General features: G+C 37.6%; 1 protein-coding gene across 1 annotated transcript in view; it reads right to left on the bottom strand.

The window, feature by feature from the left end:
- The window catches only part of LOC103605557 (receptor-type tyrosine-protein phosphatase gamma), a gene marked incomplete at its 5' end in the record, with an annotated part of 120,124 nt that overhangs the window by 16,120 nt on the left and 82,701 nt on the right, over positions 1-21,303 (bottom strand). Inside the window, 2 exons of the mRNA XM_008590171.1 lie at positions 6,118-6,209; positions 17,992-18,083. Coding sequence (XP_008588393.1) covers positions 6,118-6,209; positions 17,992-18,083 — 184 coding nt within the window. The remainder of the gene's footprint in view (positions 1-6,117; positions 6,210-17,991; positions 18,084-21,303) is intronic.

Raw genomic sequence — 21,303 nt, 5'->3', positions numbered from 1 at the left:
CAATTCTTGGAAGCTGTAGATTGAAGTTTTCATAATTTAGGCCTTCCCAGCAGTCCATTAAAAACAAAAAGCCCCAAGCGCATTAATTCAACCCACCTCTTTGGGGAAAGTGTTTCATGACAATTCTTACCTGTTTTTTACCCTAACTAACTGTGATAAATTCTGAGATTTTATGTTCTATTCTAAACTAGTTCATAACCTGTGATTTGGCAAACACTGGTAAGGGCCTTAAGACTGCCTTTGGCTCTTTACTCTGAGATGAGAAAGTGTGGGCACAAAGTAATGAATGACTCTGGTATTTTAACATCTACAAGAACATACATAACTAATGCTAATCATACCAGGAATACTGGGGCCTGCTTTTTGGAATTGCCTTAAAAACCTGACACATGCTCCTTTGAATAGTTTCGAGGGCAGAAAACTTTTGAAATGAATTTATATTCTGGAAGATATTAATTCCATCTATATACAAATCCCAGAAACAAGTTGACATCCTTTTGTTTCTGGGTTTTGAAGGTCATAATTTTCACATGTATATCTTCAAGGCTGAGTTGTTTAGAGATACCTTCTGCTAAGAGATTTTAGTTTTTAGTACTTTAGTTTGAGATTAGTTTTATTAATTTTTTTTTTCCCTGTTGTGTGGATCTGGCCACCGTTAGCTATAAACTGAGGTTGGGTCTCCATTATAATATAATGCAATTGACCAAGACTGCTTGGGAGCAGCTGTCTGCACTGTTTAAAGCAGCCATTCAATATGGCCAATCAAACTCTTTGTTATCTAAAAACCCTTGGTCTGATCCGTTGCCTCTATTTCACTTTTCCAATTATGTGAATGACAGAAAACAAAGAATAGTCATAAATAATGTTAAATCTGATTTTGTTACAACCCATGAGGTGTGCCTAAGGCATTCTGATTTTGCCTTGTGGATAATAATGTCATCTATAATTCCTTGCAGTACTGCTTGGCTCATTTAGATGCTGATAATATCATCTGATCCTGGAGTGGCTTTTCTCCATCAGAACTGGCATTTCAAAGTTAATGTGATTTTAATAGGTGTTAAAAACCCTTTAAAGTGACATTGGCTGATTGAGTGTATATAGTAAAGTTACCTATTCAGCACTCTGATAAACAGTTTATGATTTAAGCTTGCTTGTATTTTACTATCTATATAACAAAGCTGAGAAGAGTCTAAATACTAACAGGCATATAACCACAGGAGAGAGCCATGGAAAACAAGAAGTTTAAAATAAAGTAAAGGGGCTGGCCAGTTAGTTCACTTGGGAGAGCATGATGCTGGTAACACTGAGGTCAAGGGTTCTGATCCTCTTACTGGCCAGCTGCTAAAAAAATAAATTAAATAAAAGGAAAAAAAAAAGAAAAAAGAAAAGCACTAACATTTGATATACCCATGATTCTTGGGAGATAAAATAGGCTAAATCACCTCTTGCTTGGAGTCGTCGATGTGAGAGGCTATCTAAAAGAACACTTGGAGACCTACTGTCCTACCATTCTGTGGCTCAGTTAAAAAAAAAAATTGAACAAAAACACTTCAAGAAATCTTTCAGATATTCAGTTTCCCAAAACAGCTGAGAAGAAAATATTCTGGACCTGGTCACCAAGTATCAGACTGAGTGTGTATAACATTCTTAGTGTCTGAGTTCAGGCAGCCCACTATAGTGCTAAGGGGACTGTTCTACTGAAATCTGATTTAGGTCATCACTGTAACCCAGTGTTTGTACGGTGTCGAACACAGAGCTGGCCCTCGGAAGGTGCTTGGTTACACTGCCTCTTCCTCTACTCTCTTCTGCTCAGGCTATAAACTGTTGCCAGACTGATTTTCTTCAAATGTTGTGTTGACTCTGTTATTCCTCTACTCAGAAACCTCTGGATAGAATCCAAATTCCCTGGCCAGGGTTCTGAGATCCCTTCCTATCTTCCATCAACTCCCTTCCCAATCCCAGTTTTATCTCCATCAGCTTCAAAAAGACCATATGATTTCCTGCTTTTTGCTTTACTGCCATTTACCTTGCTAAGAATACCTGTTCTCTTCCCCTATCCAAATCCGTATATCTTTACCTAAAATGACTGCCTCTCCCCTCCAGAAAACTAACCCATCTTTGGAGAGAGTACAACGTAGCACCTATCATCCTGCCGCTGGTCTATAACATGAGTTATTTTTTGTGTGCAATTTGTAAAATTTGTCTCACTTTTTTCTCATTCTTCATAAAAACCTCAACTTAAACCACTATGAGACTATGACTTTCTTCATAATAAGGATTTTAAAATGTTTTTCTTTAAGATATTTAAGACAAACTGGCATTTTGTCACAGAGGCTCTGGAAACTCTACAGGGTCATTTTCTGCCCTCTTGCAGGCAGCAGTCTTTGTGCAGCATTACATTTCTGTCCAGGGACTCCCCTATTATCACTGGCAACCCTGGAAAGTCTCCATTCATTACATAAAGTGATTGTGGCCTCTGGTCCCTCAGAGCATGGGCTCAGGTGGACAAAGCTTTATTCCCTTGATTTAAGATGAACCACCAGACCAGCCCACATTTAGCTCAGCTGTTTAACTGTAATAGGGGTGATCCCCCAAAGGATTCTGTCAAAGGGCTATGGACCTCTGGCCTCATCTTTGTGCTCAGCCTTTAAACTTCTGATTCTCCTACTAGTTCTGTTGACTCATGGAGCTCTGGAGCTCCCTTCTTTTGAAAGAGCACAGTGGCACTGTGCCTTGCGAAGCTGTCTTCATTATGTTTATGGAGGCCAGGGAAAAGGCTATGAATCTCTTGACACTACTCTAGGAAACTACTCCTTGGGAAGGACAGTGAGGTTGAAGTTAGCTCAGGTAGCCAAGGGAACAGTCATCAAATGCTATCTTGAGACAAGGATTAATGTTATTTCCATTAACTGCAAAAATCTGTTACAGGTATGATGTCGTCGGCTTTGCAGTCTCCAAAATTTATCTCACAAGGACAAAAAGCTGGCTTTCAGCATCACCTCTAGAAAAAGACTCAAAATTATCAGTGAATTGTTTTTCTCATTCTCCAACCAGCAAAATTCTGAAAACATGACAGCTATTCACCAAAATTTTTTTACTTCCAAGATTTTTAAACAAGATGGGGCAAATAGAACTGCTGAAATAATCAAGATTCATAGGTGCCTTTCTCTTCTGCATGTCTTCAGTACTTTATACCTGCATTACAGCACTCATTTTGTTTTGCCATGTTTCTACTTTAGTTGTGTATACTTTGGTTTGTCCCACCCCCTTTCCATCCCCCACTGAACTCTTGGAGGCCAGGGACTCTGTCTAATTCATTTTTGTACCTTATGTTATAGACAGAGAATGGGAGGAACTCAGTAACTGTTAGCTGAGTCATTTTATTTCCTCTTAATGGCCAAATAGTAACTATTGAGTTGTGTTTCTCTATAATCTTAAGATTAATACTTTGACCAAATTTAGGCCTCCATTCAGATGCTGGATTAGATTTTTGTAAGTCAGATTCTCAGCTCAGAAGGCTCATGACCATAAAGATAATGTATGGGCACCTAATACTGTTAGTGGGGGTGGGGGCTCTTTATTTTGGCTACTCCTTCTGTTACCCTTCTTTTTTTTTTCCTACCACGCTTTTTTGCCAAGGCACAGCTGCATGCTCAGTTTTAGACAGTCAGTGTCAATCTTAGTTATTTCTCCTTCTGACTTTAGCTCATTACAGGACACTAATAAGAGTCTGGATGGCATCAAGGTTAACCATGTGGGCTCAGTCAGACAGCCCTTGTGTCTTAAACCCTACTGCTGCCCTTTCAAAACATAGCCACCCAATCAATGCCTCAGTTGTCTTATGGGTAGTTTCCTCATATGTAAAATGGGGACTGTAAGAGAGTATCACCTCATGGGGTAGTTCTGAGAAAGGAGTGAAATAATCCATGCACAGTGCTAAGTAATATACTGGCCCTCATTATTCTACATAATGGATCTGGAAATCTGCAGTTGAGATTACTACTCTCGTACCATAATGAAGGTTGTTTTTTTTTTTTTTTAAATCACACAAAATCTCTTTTTTCTGCCCTTTATTATATAGCTTGTTACTAGTTTTCCCTTTTAGCAGAGTTGCCAAAAAGGAATACTACTACCATTTAAAAATGCTTCAAGTTTTCTCTAAATTATAAGGCAACAGTATATTGGTGAGTTTTTCTACTGTCTTATTCCCCTGTTTATGTTGTTGCTTTACTGTTCTTTTTAGAAGAAAGGATATTCTTCCTATTCTGAAAAGCTCTGATTTTGAAACTTTCAAACCAAGAAAGACTGAAGTGACAGCAGTAGAACAATGCCTCCTTCCTGCCTGACCTCCCCATTCCACTCCCATAACTATCAGTTAATAATACTTAAGCTATAAAATTCAATGGAGGTGACTAAAGCTTTTAGCCATAGTACTTTTTTTAGGATAGAAATTGGGTACAAATGCCCAGGATTTGTTAACAGGCATGATTTTGGTGCAGCAAAGCCCATTTTAAGTCAGATCAAGTTTATAGAGGTGTAGCTGATTATTTTGAATAATTAAATGGTGTTAAAGCCAGCTGTGATGAATAGCACTGGGGCCTCAAATCATAAATAATTGAGAAACCACAGTCGCATTTGATCATCTTGATCAAATTCTGCTCTCTAGAGGATAAATGTTTGTCCTGAATACCATCAACATTGTTAAATGCCTCAATATTCTTGCTCAGTCATCCAGCCAACAGTCAATTGAACTAAATCACTTTAACACCACACACATTTGCTGTCCTCGTGAATACAAAATGTTTGACTTAAACCATGTTCTTTGTAGTTGAATAGGAACCTTTTTTTGATAAGCATCTAATAGCAGCATTAAATACCTGACATGCTTTTGTTTGTTCCATAAAACATATGACTTTGCAGAATAAATCAGGGAGTTTTTTTTTCTCTACCACCTTTGTTTTCATTCTACTCCAAAAACAAAAACAAAAGCTAATAAAAAACTAAGAGAAAGACTTAATTTAAAATGAGTTGTCACTATAATTGCCTTTATAAAATACCCTTCGGGGATTCCAAATTTGCATAGAGATAGGGGCTTCTAGTCCTGTTTTTGTTTCTCATTGTTCATGCAAAATAATTGCACCTCCCAGGTGTATGGCTCTTAGTCCCAAAGTGCTTACCTTCCATTACTTCATTCGACCCTCTTGACCAATTTTGTTTTTTGAAAATAAGTGGGCAGGTTAGCATCACCATCATTATTTCCATTTTAAAGTAGAAATAAGACAGAGAAAGGAACTGACTTACCCACAAAGCTAGAAGACAGCTGAGCTGCCATGAAAACTTGGCCTCCTCGGCACAACTCTTGCTGCCAGAGATGTGCCTTAGTTAAGCGCCTCAGTGAAGAAAAGGGCAGTCTGTTTAATAGCTCCTCATTGACACCCTGTCACTGCTGAACTGGCACAGAACCCAGAGTTGGCAGGGTGGTGCGTGCCGCTCTCTACCTTGTTTCTTACATACCAGTTCTTAAAATCGGAAGGCTGTGTTAACCCACGTCTTCTCTCCAAAGATTAATAATCATGAAAACAGCAATAATCAACCTTTGCATGGTTCCTGACAATTAACCTAGCAATTTCAAAGATGTTAATCATTTCTTTTTTCCAACACCTTTAAGATATGAGACATTAGTGCCATTTTTTAAAATGGGGAAACAGGATCAGAGATGAAGTGTTTGGCCCAAGCCAGCTCCAGTTACTCAGGCGCCAAACCTGCTGTCTCCACTATACCATGGCATTGCAGAGATGACATGGAATCGGGGAACTCTGCATTATGATTGTTGTTCCCAGTTACAACCCCACCAGTTTGCCTCTTTCCTACCACTAAGTCTGTTCTTTCATAGAAGCGTGTGTTCAGGATAAGTGCGACCAACTCCCTTTCACCTAATTTTGTTGGGAAAAGAATGCCTATTTAAATTATGAGTGAAAAGAAAAGAAAAAAGAAAAGCAATCTCTACTTTCCACAGTTATTGTTTTGTTATGCTATATTATGCAGTTCAGGTTTACAAAAACCCCTGTAAAATAAGAGTTAGGTTTCTGGAAATTAATTTCCAGTTTTGAAACATACCTCAAAATCCTCAGAGAACCCATGCTGGTTATTAGAATAGAGCTCACCAATGTGTTTAACAAACTGTTTGACGGGAATGGCTTCCATGTCATCTGGGGGAATAAAATGATATTCGAAGTCATATAGAACACCTCCGTAAAACAAATGACACTGATAAAGCAGATCACACTTATTTAAGACAAATATTTGATTTATGCAAAGAGATAAAATTATATCACCTGAAACAGATGCCCTAAGATGTCTCAGGATTTATTTTACATAAGGATCTCATAATGACTTTGAATGCCTATAACCCAGGTTAAATATGGTTTATAAAAAAGGTACATAGAGAATTCCCTTTATTTTTATGGTCAAGGCAATTTACATAGTTAAATTACCATATCATACTCTTAAGTAAAAGTCTGAATTTACCAAAGGTACTTATTTGCCAAGAAATTTTATCACAACCTGTTTTTTTTAAATTTTGTTTTTGTTTTTAATTGCTATTCAATGTGATCTAGCTTGAACTTGGAGCAATTAAGTTTTATTTCAAATCTTTTAGTCTAAGCCATCTTTTATATATGGTTACTGATAGATGCCATTGTATCAGCTGGCTCTGGATACAATGCCATCTATCTTTAAGTGTTCAAAATTTTAGTTCAAGACAGCTGTGTCTGCATGATGCCAAATAAGGAGTTTGACTGAATTAACTGGATTTTTTTGGTGCCGACAGCCTAGGTATAGATTTGGGAAGACTCCACGTACCAATTTATTGTAGTGTTGTCACTTCAAAAGGACATTTTTCATTCATGAGCCCAAAGTATGTTTTAAGTTTATTTATTTAGACAGAATCTGATACTTGAGTACTACTGTAAAACAGCCACACCCAACTTACTGGAGCTCCCCAACCTCCTTCCTTCCTTCTCCTTCGACCCTCCCCCGCAAATATTTCCTTTTAAAAATACTCTGCTGAATTTGAGATAAACAACAGACATGACATTTACTTTATTCGGAGTGAAAGATCTTTGGCAAACGCACAAACATCTAAACTGCCACAGATGCTTTTCTTAGCAAAGGGTATGAAGATCTGTATGTGTAAATGAGGTCCTACTTTGGCAAGAATTTTATAGATCCAGGCCTGACAATCTGATTTCTCTTCATCTGGTGACAGTTAACATTGACTATGTCATTCCTTCTCTACTTTCTTTTGAGAGAGCAAAGCTCTAGGGTGGCTTTTTGCATCTATTGACATTTTCAAACTTGAATCATTCTCCTGCGGAAAATAGCATCTCTTATACTTTGTTTAAGGAAGGTGACTTGTATGTTCCTAATCCAAGTTGCTTAGCATAGAAATGTTATTAAATAGGTGGGGCTCTGTAAGCATAAATTCTTTCTGTGCAAACAATTAAAGTCCTAATCATTTTAATAGGCAACTTATGAAAAAAATTGCCAAGTTATTTACAAATATTTCAGGATTGAAGATGTTCATGAATATGCAATCACTTTGCATGCCCAAGAAATCTATAGCTCCCATGATGTAACCAACATTAACAAAGTAAGCAGAGCCAAAATGTTTCTGCAGAATGCACAGTTCAAGAAAAATTTCCAAAATTATCTGATCCCTTCACTTAAAATGTTTAGAAGTAAGCAAATTCTACAAAAAAGATGAAGAAGCAATGATCTCAAGTTAACCTAGAAAAGGGTTAATATGTACAAAGTTGGAGAGTCTCTAAAACATTAGCCCAAGGATAAACTGATCTTCAGACAAGAGGCAAAAAGAGTGGGATGAAGAGACAACCTAACCCCACAAATGCCTTAGTATATGGACTGCAGCAGTTCTCTATTTAGAAATGAAAGGTACAACATTGTTTCCAAGGGTAGATTGATATAGTTATTAGTGTTGAGGGCAACATTTATTCCACAATGATAGTTTAGAATTTTAGATTCCCAATAAACTTATGGTGCCAGGATGAAGAATATGGACTCGAGTTCAAAAACAAAACAAAAAAAGCCAGCTTTAGAGCTATTTTACTCTGAGAGGTAAAAAACCATGGCATTTTAAAGGTCACAGCCCACCTCAAATCATTAAAAGAAATGCTTTCAGGTTAACAATGTATTATTTTTTTTCCTGCAAAATGCTCAACAGTAAATATCCAAGCTAATATCACACATGCCCCAAAATCAGTATGCCTGCTACCCCCATGGCTGGATGCAGCAAAAATCCAGCAGAGCTCAGTATGATAATCATGGAAATATATGACTCACTCGTCTCTCCAATTTGCATTTTGATCCAAGGAAGTCTAACCACACCCTCTGGGTTTCCAGGCACCACCAATAACATCATAAAACTATCAGACAGGTGGATAAACAGATGCATGCTATAATGACCACCATCAGCTACCAGATAACACATTGTCTTTCAATCAAGATAAATAGCTTAGGGGTCATAAATCTTTTCTCTATATTAAAATAAATACAGGGCTATGACTGATTAGAAGTCCTAATAGTTTCCCTATGTTTTTTCTACTAAATTCTTTCAACATGAGCCAGATGATTACAAAATTAATGTAACTAGCAGAAGGCCAAGCAATTAGGACAGCATCATAGACCTAATCTGCTCAGTTTTGATCTGGAAAGATCCCGTGCATTATAAGATATTCATCCATAAGATGTTATTTCCACCTAAATGTCTGAATTTTACCAAAGACTGCAGAAAATATTAGCAGCATTAACTAGAGACCAGGCACTTTCTATACACTTTTCATATATTAACATGTACTCACATAAGAACTATTTTCATTTCCATCTTTCAGTTGAGAAAACAAATTAAGAAAGATTAACTGAAGGATGGAGTAGGTCACAGGAAGCTGGCTGCACACCCAAGGTGAAGATTGCTCCAGCTCAGAGAGAGAAAGGCTACTGTCTGGGTCAGAGAGAATGGGGAAACCACTAAATGAAGCATTTTCTCTCTTTTTAAAATTTCTAATAAAGTTTATGATGGAAACATACAGGGTGTAAAGATGAGGAGAATGGACCATTTGGAACTAATCTGGAGCATCTAGGAAGGCATCCCTGAGCAAGTGATATGGATGGAGCATTTTCTGAACACCTAGTACTCAGCCGAATATTAGGGAGATGGTCTTGGCTCAAGGGCAACATTTGTGTTGGAGAAGAGATGAACATAAGAGAGAGAGAGCAAGAATGGTGTGTAATTACATGATGAAGACTACAAGTGCCATACAAAGGATGGATTTTTAGGTGAGAATAAAAGTCACTGTTGTAGGTGGTGATGGGAGAACCATAAAGAAAAAGAAGATGGGCTGGAATCAAAGTGAAGATATTTTCACTAACTACAGCTTAGGTGGGAGATTGTTATGGTATAATGAAAACAATATAATAGTGAAGTTGGTATAATAAGAAGAGAGCCACCATTTATTAAGCCCTTACTGGATGCCAGGGACTGTGCTAAATGCTTTTCATACATTTATCTTTACAAGAACCAGGTGAAGGAAAACATAGTTATCTTTACAACACACATAAGGAAACCAAGATAGCTTGTCTGAAGCAACACAATTAGTTCAGTGGCAGAGCTGAGATTTGAACCCAGGTCTACTGAACCCAAAAAGCTTGTGCTCCTATAAACTGTGATATATTTTTTGTCTTCATTCTCAAAGCTCCGCAGTTTCAAAGAAGAACAAGAAATTAAATAGAGTGTCTTGGTTAATCTGATAAAATAATACTTATAATTTTATGCCAATATTTTTACTTATAGAATTTTCAGATACCAAAAGCTTAAATTAGGCAAAAACAGGACCACTACTATTATCACTAAATCACCCTATTATAAAATGTTTGATACAGTCAATTGATAATCAGTACCTGAAAAATGGGCTATTATCAAATGCTATTATTTATATTTACTTCTAAGATTTTAGCTTTTTGTGGTTAGAATTATACTGTGTCAGTAAGAGGCCTTTTATTTTGGTCAGTCCACAACAAAACTTGTTTATGTACCACTACTGATAAAGCTTGAAATTAGTCTCTGATTTGTAGGTACCAAAAGCAGAGCATTAGAAGAGGGTGAACTGATGACAGCAACTTCTACTGAGTAAGCACCAGAGCTAAGGCTGACGACAAATGCAACAGTGCAGGAAAGAAAGAACAATGCACTTGAACATAAAGAAAAGCTGCTTCTGTAATCTATGGTATGTCTCTTTTGTACTTAAATCTTCAAAACTATTAGAGGGAAATCACCAATAGTTTAGGCTTCTAACCTACTCGTATACTAAATTTTCCTTTCTAATCTTAAGGAATACCATAAATAAACAAAAAGTGAGAAAGTTAGCTTTCTTGTCTGCAATTTTTGGTTTGATATTAGGAAGGAAAAATCAGCAGCTAAGGCTGTCCCTGAACATATACCACAAGAAGGAGCTTCACAGAGGGCCCAACCTCAGTACACTGCTCAGGGGAAGGGCCCTTAGGTTACAGTTCAGTAAAGTTGTGCAGCTGTTACTCTTATCAGCCACCAGTGATGGAGCACCTCCTTTGTATCAGGAACCCAGAGGCAATGGTGTGAGTGGAAAAAAACCAGAGCCAGACTGCCTGGTGGCGTGACTTCATCTCTCTGTGATTCCCTTTCCTCATCTGTAAAATGGGAATAACAGTGCTTAATTCAGAGTGTTATGAAAAGTAAACAAGATAATTTAAGTACTTATAAGAGTGCTTGGCATTCAGTACATATTTAATAACTATGATTTATTATTAGTTACTACATGCTTTACATGCACGGCCCTATGATCTAGGGGCTGTGATTACTCCCATTTTACAGATGAGGAAACTGTGGCTAAGAGAGACTAAGGAGCTTGCCAAGTCCCACTGTCATTATCAAGTGATGGGGCCTGGGTGACTCCAAAGCCTGGGATCTTCCATTTTACATTACCTCCTAGACCTTACATTTGAAAGAAACTTCCAACAAAAAAAGGTTGAAATGATATGCTTTGGCTTTAAGGGTAAGCTTCAATTACCTGGAAAATTCACATCGGTAGATTGGTCACCTTGATGATGCCAGCTAAATAAAGTGTTACTGTATTTACCTTCCTGACAAGATACTTAGCTGCTGGGGTTGATTCATTTAAGGTCTGTTCAAGAAAAAGTCCCTTCTTGTTCACTCTGGAAGTGTGTGGTTATATATATAAATACCACTAAGATTCCAGAGGTCCTTAAATCACCCACTCTTCAAACAATCCCTATAAAATTCATTTAACCCTTAGCAGATCTCTCAACCCTAACCCAAATTTGAGCTAAATTTGTCCATAGGCCAAGAGAACATATAAAGCCCTAGCAGTACATGACACAAATCAGGGATGCTCAGAACTTGCACACCCCTACCCTCCACTCCCGCCACCACTCCCCAAGACTGGGCTATTATCAGGTACTGTTAATCACACCTCTAGTGGCTAGATCTCAGTTTCAAGAACTCAGCCCCTCTCTTGTCTGCCCTCTCAGCCCGAGGCCAAGTTCTGGTCTCTCTCTGTGCTTGACAATACCTCTGTGTCAGAATAGGAAGATAAAGCAAATATGAAATAAAAGAACATTATCAAGATTTTAGTTCCTGAGTTAGGACACAACAAATAGATTTCTGTCTAAATCAGACTCCTATGATGCAAGGAGTATTGTGGAGATTGGAACATTTTATTTCCTGCCATTAAAAAAAAAAATCTCTTTTCATTTATGACACAATGAAGTCAATAAAGAAAGGGCTTCATTATAGTCAAAAGACCAATGAATCTCCTTTGGAGATAATCTCTGTATAAATAAAATATGCCAACAAGGTTGGTTTAATCCTAAGGGTTTTAAACTGCATGTTTAAAACTCTTTTATATACTGGCATCCTGCTGAAGCCAGTGACCTTCAAATTATTAAAATGTATTTTAACTGTTAGAAAGGCATGAATCATTTTTGGATTTCTAAGCTACTGGTTAGTAGCAACATTTTGTATTAGAAAGTTAGATTTTCTAATTTCCAGAGAAAAGCATTTGTAAGTACTTTTGTGTTTGACAATTTGCATATTTGGAAAGCCCTTTCAATATGCTTTGTAAACAGGTTAATTTCATGAGCTAAGTTCTGATTTTAAAAAGTTTATATATATAGGGCCGGCCCCATGGCTCACTCGGGAGAGTGCAGCATTGGTAGCACCGAGGCTGCGGGTTCGGATCCTATATAGGGATGGCCGGTATGCTCACTGGCTGAGTGTGGTGCAGACCATACCATGCCGAGGGTTGCGATCCCCTTACCAGTCAAATAAATAAATAAATAAAGTTTATATATAATGAAAATCTGAAATAAGTAATATAATACAGTGAATATAATTGTTAGATGACATGTAGGTAATGCTTCATTAATAACTACAAGAAAAATATTCAAGTTTGCTGTTTCAAAAGAATATCCCCAGGTCATTAGATTTTTTAAAGTACCTGTCTATGTTAAGAATAACATGTATCTTAAAGACAGAAATTTGTGACCACTTGGGTATCTCTAAAGACGGAAAGCATATGAAGGAAGTGGCAGCTGGGTTACTGTATTCAATTATGTTTTGTCCTCTCACAGTAACAATGGGAAACCAGTCACCATGGAATGTTTGATTTTGAAAAACCGTTAGTGAAAAACATTAAAGGCCAGAGCCCCTTTTATTCTTCTGCAGAAGTCACAGTTTAACTTACACACACACACCCTTCTCAGACATCACACATACAGACAAGCAGGCACTACAATTCAAAATCTTCCTGACGAGAGAATTGATGTCACTTTTATAGTGATTGGAAACCAACTTCCAAAGTCCTTCTTTCATGCTGGATAAATACTCTTGCATTATCATTTCTTTCTTCTCTTTTTGGCAGCTGGACCTTGGTGTTATCAGCACCATGCTCTAACCAACTGAGCTAACTGGCCAGCCCACATTATGATTTCTTTCCAATGTGGCTAACTAAACTTAGCCACTATATTCATAGTCTACAGCATTTCCACATTTTACATAAGTATAGGTAAGACCAGGAAAACAAAATGTCTACATTTTTAAAAGACTGTTTTTGCTATATTAAACCAGAAGAATGCACTGAAAATTCTAAATTTCAGTTAGAATTAGTAAAACTGATAACTTAAAACATTTCAAAAATTCTTATAAACTGTCATTGCCAAGGGATTGAGTATCAAAAAGTAAGCAAAGCTTTCCTTAATCATTTGCCTATTTTACAATACTTTTTAAGTCACCATAATTTACTGATTCCACTTATACTTCAGGATTTAAAGAGCAGAGCTCTTTATTTATGAATTTTAACCATAGCAGAATCATCTAGTTGTTGATTTAGCATCTAGATTTGTTCAATATTCAACATGTCTGTGAATGCTCCTTAAGTCATTTAAATCACACTTTTTGCACAGAATGGAAGTATTGCTGGGTTCAGTCTTTTTCTCATGAAAGAAAAGAACAAAAACAACTAGAGAAAAGAGATGAAAGGGAAGATTTTTTTTTGATATGGATGAAACTTCAACAGAAGAATTTAAAAATTCCCTCCAGGAGGATGAAAGAGAATTTAACAGAGAAACAAATGGCCAGTGCTAGTGAAAGAAGATGATAGTGATCAAGAACTCAGAAAAAACTAAACAGAATATTCACATGTATTTGAAAATGCCTTAATTTAATGAAGCAATATCCAAATGAGGAGTTTGAAGTCTTGATATATCAAAACTGTCAGAATAGCATGCCAGGAGGTGGCAGAGCCATTTCTTAGCATCTGTGCTTTGAAGTCACACAGAGAATTTCAATGTTAGCTCCACCACTTAGCTATGCAACTCTGGGCAAATTCAGTAATGTCTCTGAGCCTCAGTTTCCTCATCTGTAAAATGGGGATATCAAGTGCACCTGTCTCTATAGGACTGTAGTGAAAATAAACATAAAATAACTTAGTTGTTAAATGCTCAATAATAAGTAGATGATGATGATGTGTTTTTTATTTTTATTTTTATTTTTTAAAGGCTAACTGTAAAGTAAGTTCTAGGAACAGAGTATGTTACATATTCTATAGTGATGATCCTGGAACTTTATTTTATAACAATTTGGTACTTGAATTTTCAATTTCACTCTGTCGCACACACTTTCACCAATATAATGGTTCAGTTTACTGGGGGTTGTCTGGAAATATCATTAAAACAAAAATGATAGAAAATGAAGAGCTCATGTAAGAAAATGATTTGATAAGTCTGGGGCCTAGTACTCTTGTTGTTAGGTTTTGAACAAGGATAAAATATAATTGAGAATGAATGGGTAGAATAAGTAATCTCTAGGAGCTCTATAAATTTCTTACTGTGTTTAGAAATAAGAACACTTAGATAATTTCTAAGGTAAATCATTTAAAATGATCCCATGGAGGTCTCCATTAAAGAAAAACTGTGGTGAAAGTTTTAACCGGGTGAAAATCATTTTAAGTGACTACCATACCCAAAAGGAATCCTGGAGTTAGGGATTCTAAACCTTTAGAAATTTAGCCTTGATTCATAAAGCTAAATCAGAGTAATATCATGTCTGATATTATATTTTATAAAGCAGATTACTTGACTGTGAGATAATGTGGTCAGTTTTATAACACTATTAGATGTAACCAGGATGTTGAGGCTTCTTGAAAGCTCTGGCTAATAATTAATCTTCGTTTTGGATACCGCACATTAACTTAGTAAAGAAAGACTGAAAAGCAGGGAGTTTTAGGGAGCAACACATGGGTCTAACATGTCCTTAATGTGATTACGTTCTCTACTTGTTGGATCTGTAGTATTTAGTTCTCCACATGTTGCTGTTAAAAATAGCAATCATTTTTTTTTTTCCTTTTTGTCTTTTTTCGTGACCGGCAACGGATCGCAACCCTCAGTGTCGCGCCCGTACCGGACCGGGACCGGCAACGGGATCGCAACCCTCGGTGTTGCGCCCGCACCTCGCTCAGCCAGTGAGCGGCCGGTCTGTATGTGGGATCTGAACCCTCGGCGGGAGTGCCACCGCACTCTCAAGCAGCGCACTGTAGCAGTGCGCCACCGGGCCGGCCCATGTCGAATTTTCTTATGCAAGACAGTTGTACTGCTATAACCAGGGGAAACCATATGAATAAATAGAATACTGGATTGTTAAGTGCTTCATAAATTAAAATATTTTACAAATATGACTATTAAATAGGACTATAAGGTTTATTCAAGAAAAATAAGAGACTATAATCAAACTGAAAACTCTTTAAGGAAAGGTCATTTAGGGTAACTCTTTTCCACTTAAGCATAAAATAAGTTTATTTGTCTAGGTGTTCCCTTACTAAGCTGTGCTATCTATGAAAACCTGAGAAAACAAAGATTAGCCTCACTTGTGGTTTCACTATGTAAGCCATTTGACATCACACTGCCTTTCAACATTTAAAGTAATTCATATTTACAATTGTGTTACAATTCATCAATAATTTATCTCCTGTGCTATCCGAGGTACAACCGAATAGCATGGATTTCTTAGTCCGTGGAGAATTTGAAGAAATTTTCTTTCCATGTACTTATATTACCAGTGAGTATGAATTAGGAGAAACTCACACTTAAAAGGGAGAAAAACACATTTAAAGGAATGCCTTTGAGTTGTGACTATTTAACTTGGTAATTAAATAGGTAGCTGGGAAATAAAGCAGAAAACATTCAAAAGCAATTTCTGGTCTAAGACACCTACTCAAAGGTGTGGCAAAACAAGAATAATTTATGGAATTTTCAGAGGATTCTAGTGAATCTAGTATTCTGAAATCCAAATCAAAGAAGAGCAGTGCCAGATGGGCCACATCCAGTGGATGTAGTGCAGAGTTAGAGACAATTTTAACATGAGAACCACCCAAATGCTCTCTCCCCATGACTGCTGAGATTAATAATACCATGATTTGGGAAGGAAAGTTTCAACTTTCTGGTTTACACTTCTGGTTTAATTTATGGTTTCCAAAGTGCTTTTATACATATCATCTCATTTGATCTTAACAGTTGCCTCAAGTGGCAAGGAGGACAGGCATCCTGTTCACTTTACAGATTCTAGAAACCAAGGCTCAGAGAAATTAAGGCACTGACCAAAGATTTCATGGTGGAGGCAGGGCAAGATCTTAGGTTTTCTGATTCCTAATCCAATAGTAAAAGAAAATCAAAATTGAAAAACAGCCCAGGAAGTATTCACCATTTAACCTTTAAAAATTGATTTCAATTGCACAGCCACTCAACAGCTGTTTGTCGATGAATTTGGACAGAGGAGAAAAAGGCACCCGGGAATTTTCCAATGGTCAACGCATATTCTAGGTGATGCAAGAGAAAAATGAGAATATTCATGCTATTCTGCAAATCTGGTAGATTCAACAATACTACTTATTCCATGCTGATGAAGACTGATGAATCCTGCCTGCCTCTACTCTCAAAGGAAGGGTGCAGATTCCTCCACCGAGGGTAAAGGGCTGGAGTCACTGGAGAAGAACATACAGTAACACAAAACCTATCGTATCTTTATGGGAATCATTTAGCAGCCACCAAATGATCTAATAGGAATTAACCAGAGAGTTTTCTGTTTCCCCTCTTCATTCTGTGTGACAAGTTTTAGTGAGAAAAGCTGACCAGAATGGATAGTATATGGAAAAATCCCAGAAATATTTAATGATTTAACATATACCGATACATAAAGGGACAATTAAGTCCCCAACCATAACCACACCTCGTTACAATCTGCAAACTTATAGAGGTGTTCCTTCTTGGTACCTAGAGAATGACTGTACCTCTGAGCTTCGCAGCCATGGCCTTTTAAGAACTTGAAGTTTTGCTGACAGTCATTCATTCATTAACAAAAAGTTAAAGAATACCTACTATGTGCCAGGAATTATTCTAGCACTGAGGATATATCCACTTGCACTTATGAAGCTCTCATTCTAGTAAGGAGAGGCAGCAAACAAACAAGTAAAATATATAGTATATTAGTCAAAGCAAGGTGCTATGGAGAATGAGGGAGACCAGTGGGATGGGGTTGCTGTGGGGTGTGTGTGGGCAGGGGGTGGCACTATAAAGTAGTGCCTCTCTTTACAAAATGATTATGTCAAGGAGACAGATATATTAGATACCTGAATATATGTATTTAGAAGCACATGATGAAATCCAGAGGTAGGAAGTTCAAATCTGGCAAAAGCGGAAGAATGCCAAATAAAAAGGGTAGTGAAATATTCAAATCCCACATCCTATCTATTATAATTAATCCACTGCTGAACTTCTAAATGTGTGGGCATTTGCTAGGATATACTACAGGGCACTCTACCAATCCCTACCCTTAACACTAACCAATTATCTTATTTTTGTACCTGAGGACAAATGAAATACATACCACACCAACAATGTATTTCTAGACTTCCACACAAATATCCTAAGAACCAAAACTTCCAACATTAAGGTAAATTATTTTCAGACTAAGGAATCTTAGGTGAAAAGCTCACCTTTAAAAAAAGTATGACAAGTTGTGATTAAAAAAATGTAAGCACAAATTATCTATCCAGATGAAATTTAGTCAAAGTAGATTATAAACATGTTTATATGTTTTCCCTTTTTTCTATTGTTACTTCCCTTCCCTTCATGTGACTCTATACTACATTAACTCATAGTTATTTGTTTCTCTTGGTGAGGATTTTTCTACTTTGCAGATATGTAAAGGAGCAAAGATTTCATTAAACTAATTTTAGAGTTAGGATCTCTTAGACTGGGAAAGCTTTAAAAGGCTATAAAAATAATATTTTGTCATGACTGCCACATAAAACTGAGAACAAAATAGAAAAACAATTAGCTTGTTGGAAATAAGAGTAGTGTCTTACTTACCCGGAATAGGAATAATAGGAATACTTTCATTGGGAACCACACGAGGTGAACTACTATCTTCAACATAAAAATGAGCAGTCTGAAAACATTTTCTGTGTGTGAAAGAGAAAAACATGTAACAGTGAGACCAGAGAAATACACTGTGAGTTCATCATTTTTCAATTCTTCTTTCACAGACTTTCCCAGCTCTAAACATCACATAACACTGAGAGAAAACCCATGGAAAAGAAAAGATACAAGAAAGACAACATTCAGGCTATTGGAGGAACCCAAAATAACTGAAGAATATCCATTTTTTATTATAACTATATCCAACCTGATAGATAAAAGAGAAAGGCTTAGTATTGAACTTCTCAAGTATGTGAAATCTAGGCACGGACAGAATAAACTCATCACATAAACCTCTAGGATCAACCCGCAATATTTTTTAATTTGACAGGTTACAGAGGGATAATTTGCTATTCTAAATCCCCAGCACCAAGTTCAAAACCACACCTCGAATCCTCTTAAATGTGCTCATCAAACAGCCCGAGTACACAATAGCACCACATTGTTTGTGCTTAGAAAAGGCCCCCAAAGCCTCAGACAGCTCTTTAAAAGGATCAGAGGGCTTCAAGGGGGCAAGCACTCAAAATCGGAGGCCCTTGCCAGAAAACATCTGAGACAGGGACCTGAAACCTTCAAGTGTCATCTACTGGTTTTTGTTTTGTTTTGTTTTTACCTGTACTTCAAGCAAAGCAGGGAGCACACACTGGTCATCATAGGACAGGCAGTGAACAGAAAAGCCATCAGCAGCTCACTCAGCCTCTGCCTACCGATGCTGGCCAGCCTTCGGCTTTCCAGCATCCACGTCACTGCTCATTGCGGCCCTAATGAGCTGCCGGAAGCACAGGCTGAATATTTAATGAGGCTGCTCAGCATGAATGGCTATTGTGACCAGAGAAGGGTCCCTGTTCATCTGGCGGAGGGGCTTTACAATAACCAGCCCTACTGCTGGGTCTTTTAGCCAAGCAGGCAGCCTCCTTCTGGTGCCCGGTGTCCCTGGGATCTGTCCCACTCCTCTCCCACTCCTCTGGCGTCTCACATGAGGCAACATTTACACGTGCTATAGCTTTGCATTTTCTAGAGGCCATGTTCCAGCTACTAAAGTAAGTCAACTTTTCTTCAGAGCTGTCCTTACTCATCTATCCAAAAGTATCCTGGGAGGATTCTGTTGGGCATACCCTGTTTCTGTGAAGCCAAAGAAGAGGGTTGCAACTCTATAAACCAAAGATCTCTGTGGGAGTGAGGAGACCCCAATCATACAGATTTTTCCACTTCAGCTTTATATGGGGCTATTATAACCACATGAAATCAGAAATGATCACATGTCACAGTATGAAGCGTTTTTCTTTAAGCAGTGCCTATTTTCAGATGGAAGGTAGGTCTGGCCAGTTGTACATCTGGGCATGCTCTAGAATCAGTCTGGATTGCTACTCCATTAAGGGGTTCTGAACATAAATCACTCCAACTCTTGGCACAGTCTCACAGGACTGCACTTGCAGAGCACTGACTGAAAAATGATTTTTTCTATGAATTGCCTGGCATTTGTAATATTAATAATGAAACAAGTTTCCGTCACTCTTTGCTTAGCTAAAGCCTACATTTGGGCAGAACATCAGTTAGACTTAAGCTACATGAATTTGAAATGCACATAATATTATAAAGCTCTAGTGCTAACCTAAATGGTGGAAATCTACATGAAAAAAACATGATTTTGATGTGTGAGATAATAGCTTCTTTCTGTTTCTAAATTAATTACCATGTTTTCTACTCTTGGATTCATTCACCCCCTGTTCTACCTCCAGATTTCCAGAATGTAATATTAAAGTTAAATTTGCCCAGATTTCCAGAACGTAGCATTAAAGTTAAAACACAGGTTAAGGACTTCACAAATAAGCTAGAACCTTAACCACTTAGTGTCATAGCTAAGGAAGACCTGTATTTGTTAAGTTAGAGAATGACCACTCAAGTATTTAGTAGCCCAAAGAAGTGCTGTAAGTCACTGAAATGAATGGCCACAATTTACCAGATCAGCCTTCAACAAACTCGAAAAAACAAAGAAAAAAAGTAATTCTTCTATTTTAAGACAATAATTACTATGCCTATTAAATTTCCAAAATATAAAGCTATTAGTAAATTGAATCATTACTGGCTATTAAAATCAAATGACTTGGAAAGGATATACTATTTTGTAGATTTTTTTTTCTATAAGACAGAGAGTTCAGCCAGTCTCTCAGTTACATGTGGGGCTCCACATTATCTTTGAAAAAAAGCAGTGTGTACTGAAGCAAATCACACTCCAGTGCCCCATGTGCTGCTATTTATAATGGATTTTCCCTGGAGCAAAATAACTCTGATTGCCAGAGAAAAGCACACAACTGGGGATGAGGGTCAGGAACCTGGGAGACAAAGCTCCATACAGCTGCACCTTGCTGCACTTCACATGCTTTCCTTCCACACAAAGATGTGGGTGGGCAACTACAGAACTTTGGGGGAAATGTCTTCCCTTAGAATGAAGGTTTCAATGGCTTCAGCAAATGTTTATTCAGCACCCACTGCACAGCATGGAGTGTGCAGATAACACATTCTCTGCAACTCTCTACAATCCTTAAAACCACTTCCTTAAGCCTGGCTGAGCATGGAGTAATTTATAAAGAATTATGCAAGTAACTGATGATCTTCGCAGAAAAATTAGAAAATACAAATGAACAAAAAACCAAAATCAATTCAAATCACTCCAAATCCTCCTCCTTGTGATAATCACTATTAATATTTTGTGGTACATCCTTCCATACTTTTCAATAGTCATTTATTGACTATTCTTTGATCATCTGTAACGAGGGGCTGGGAGCAGAATGATAAATAAGACAGACAAAGCCCCTGCCTTCATGGTGCTTATGTTCTCATGGGGAAAATCAGCAACAAACAAGTAAAAAAATAGTTTCCAGTAGTCAAATGCTATGAAGAAAATAAAACAGAAAGATGTGATAATTGATGGAAGGTGAAGGAGGGGACTTCACTGATAAGGGGGCATTTGAGCTGAGACCCAATTAAGGATTAGCGCTGTGAAGTTCTAGGGGAAGACCATTCTAGGCAGACAAGCAACTAAATAGCCTCAGAATAGTGAGCTTGGCAGGTGGTAGGAACTGAAAGGAGGCGGGCGGCAAGAGCAAAGAAAGGCTGCAGAAGGTAAGGTCAGAGGTGGGCAAGAGCCAGGCCATGCAAGTTCCAGTGGGCCACAAAGAATCTCCATTGGTGTCTAAGAGCAAT

Source organism: Galeopterus variegatus, unplaced genomic scaffold, assembly GCF_000696425.1.
Source record: "Galeopterus variegatus unplaced genomic scaffold, G_variegatus-3.0.2 Scaffold5901, whole genome shotgun sequence".
Classification (NCBI taxonomy): Eukaryota; Metazoa; Chordata; class Mammalia; order Dermoptera; family Cynocephalidae; genus Galeopterus; species Galeopterus variegatus.
The sequence above is the reverse complement of the archived record's forward strand: the minus strand, read 5'-3'. Positions and strand labels throughout refer to the sequence as shown.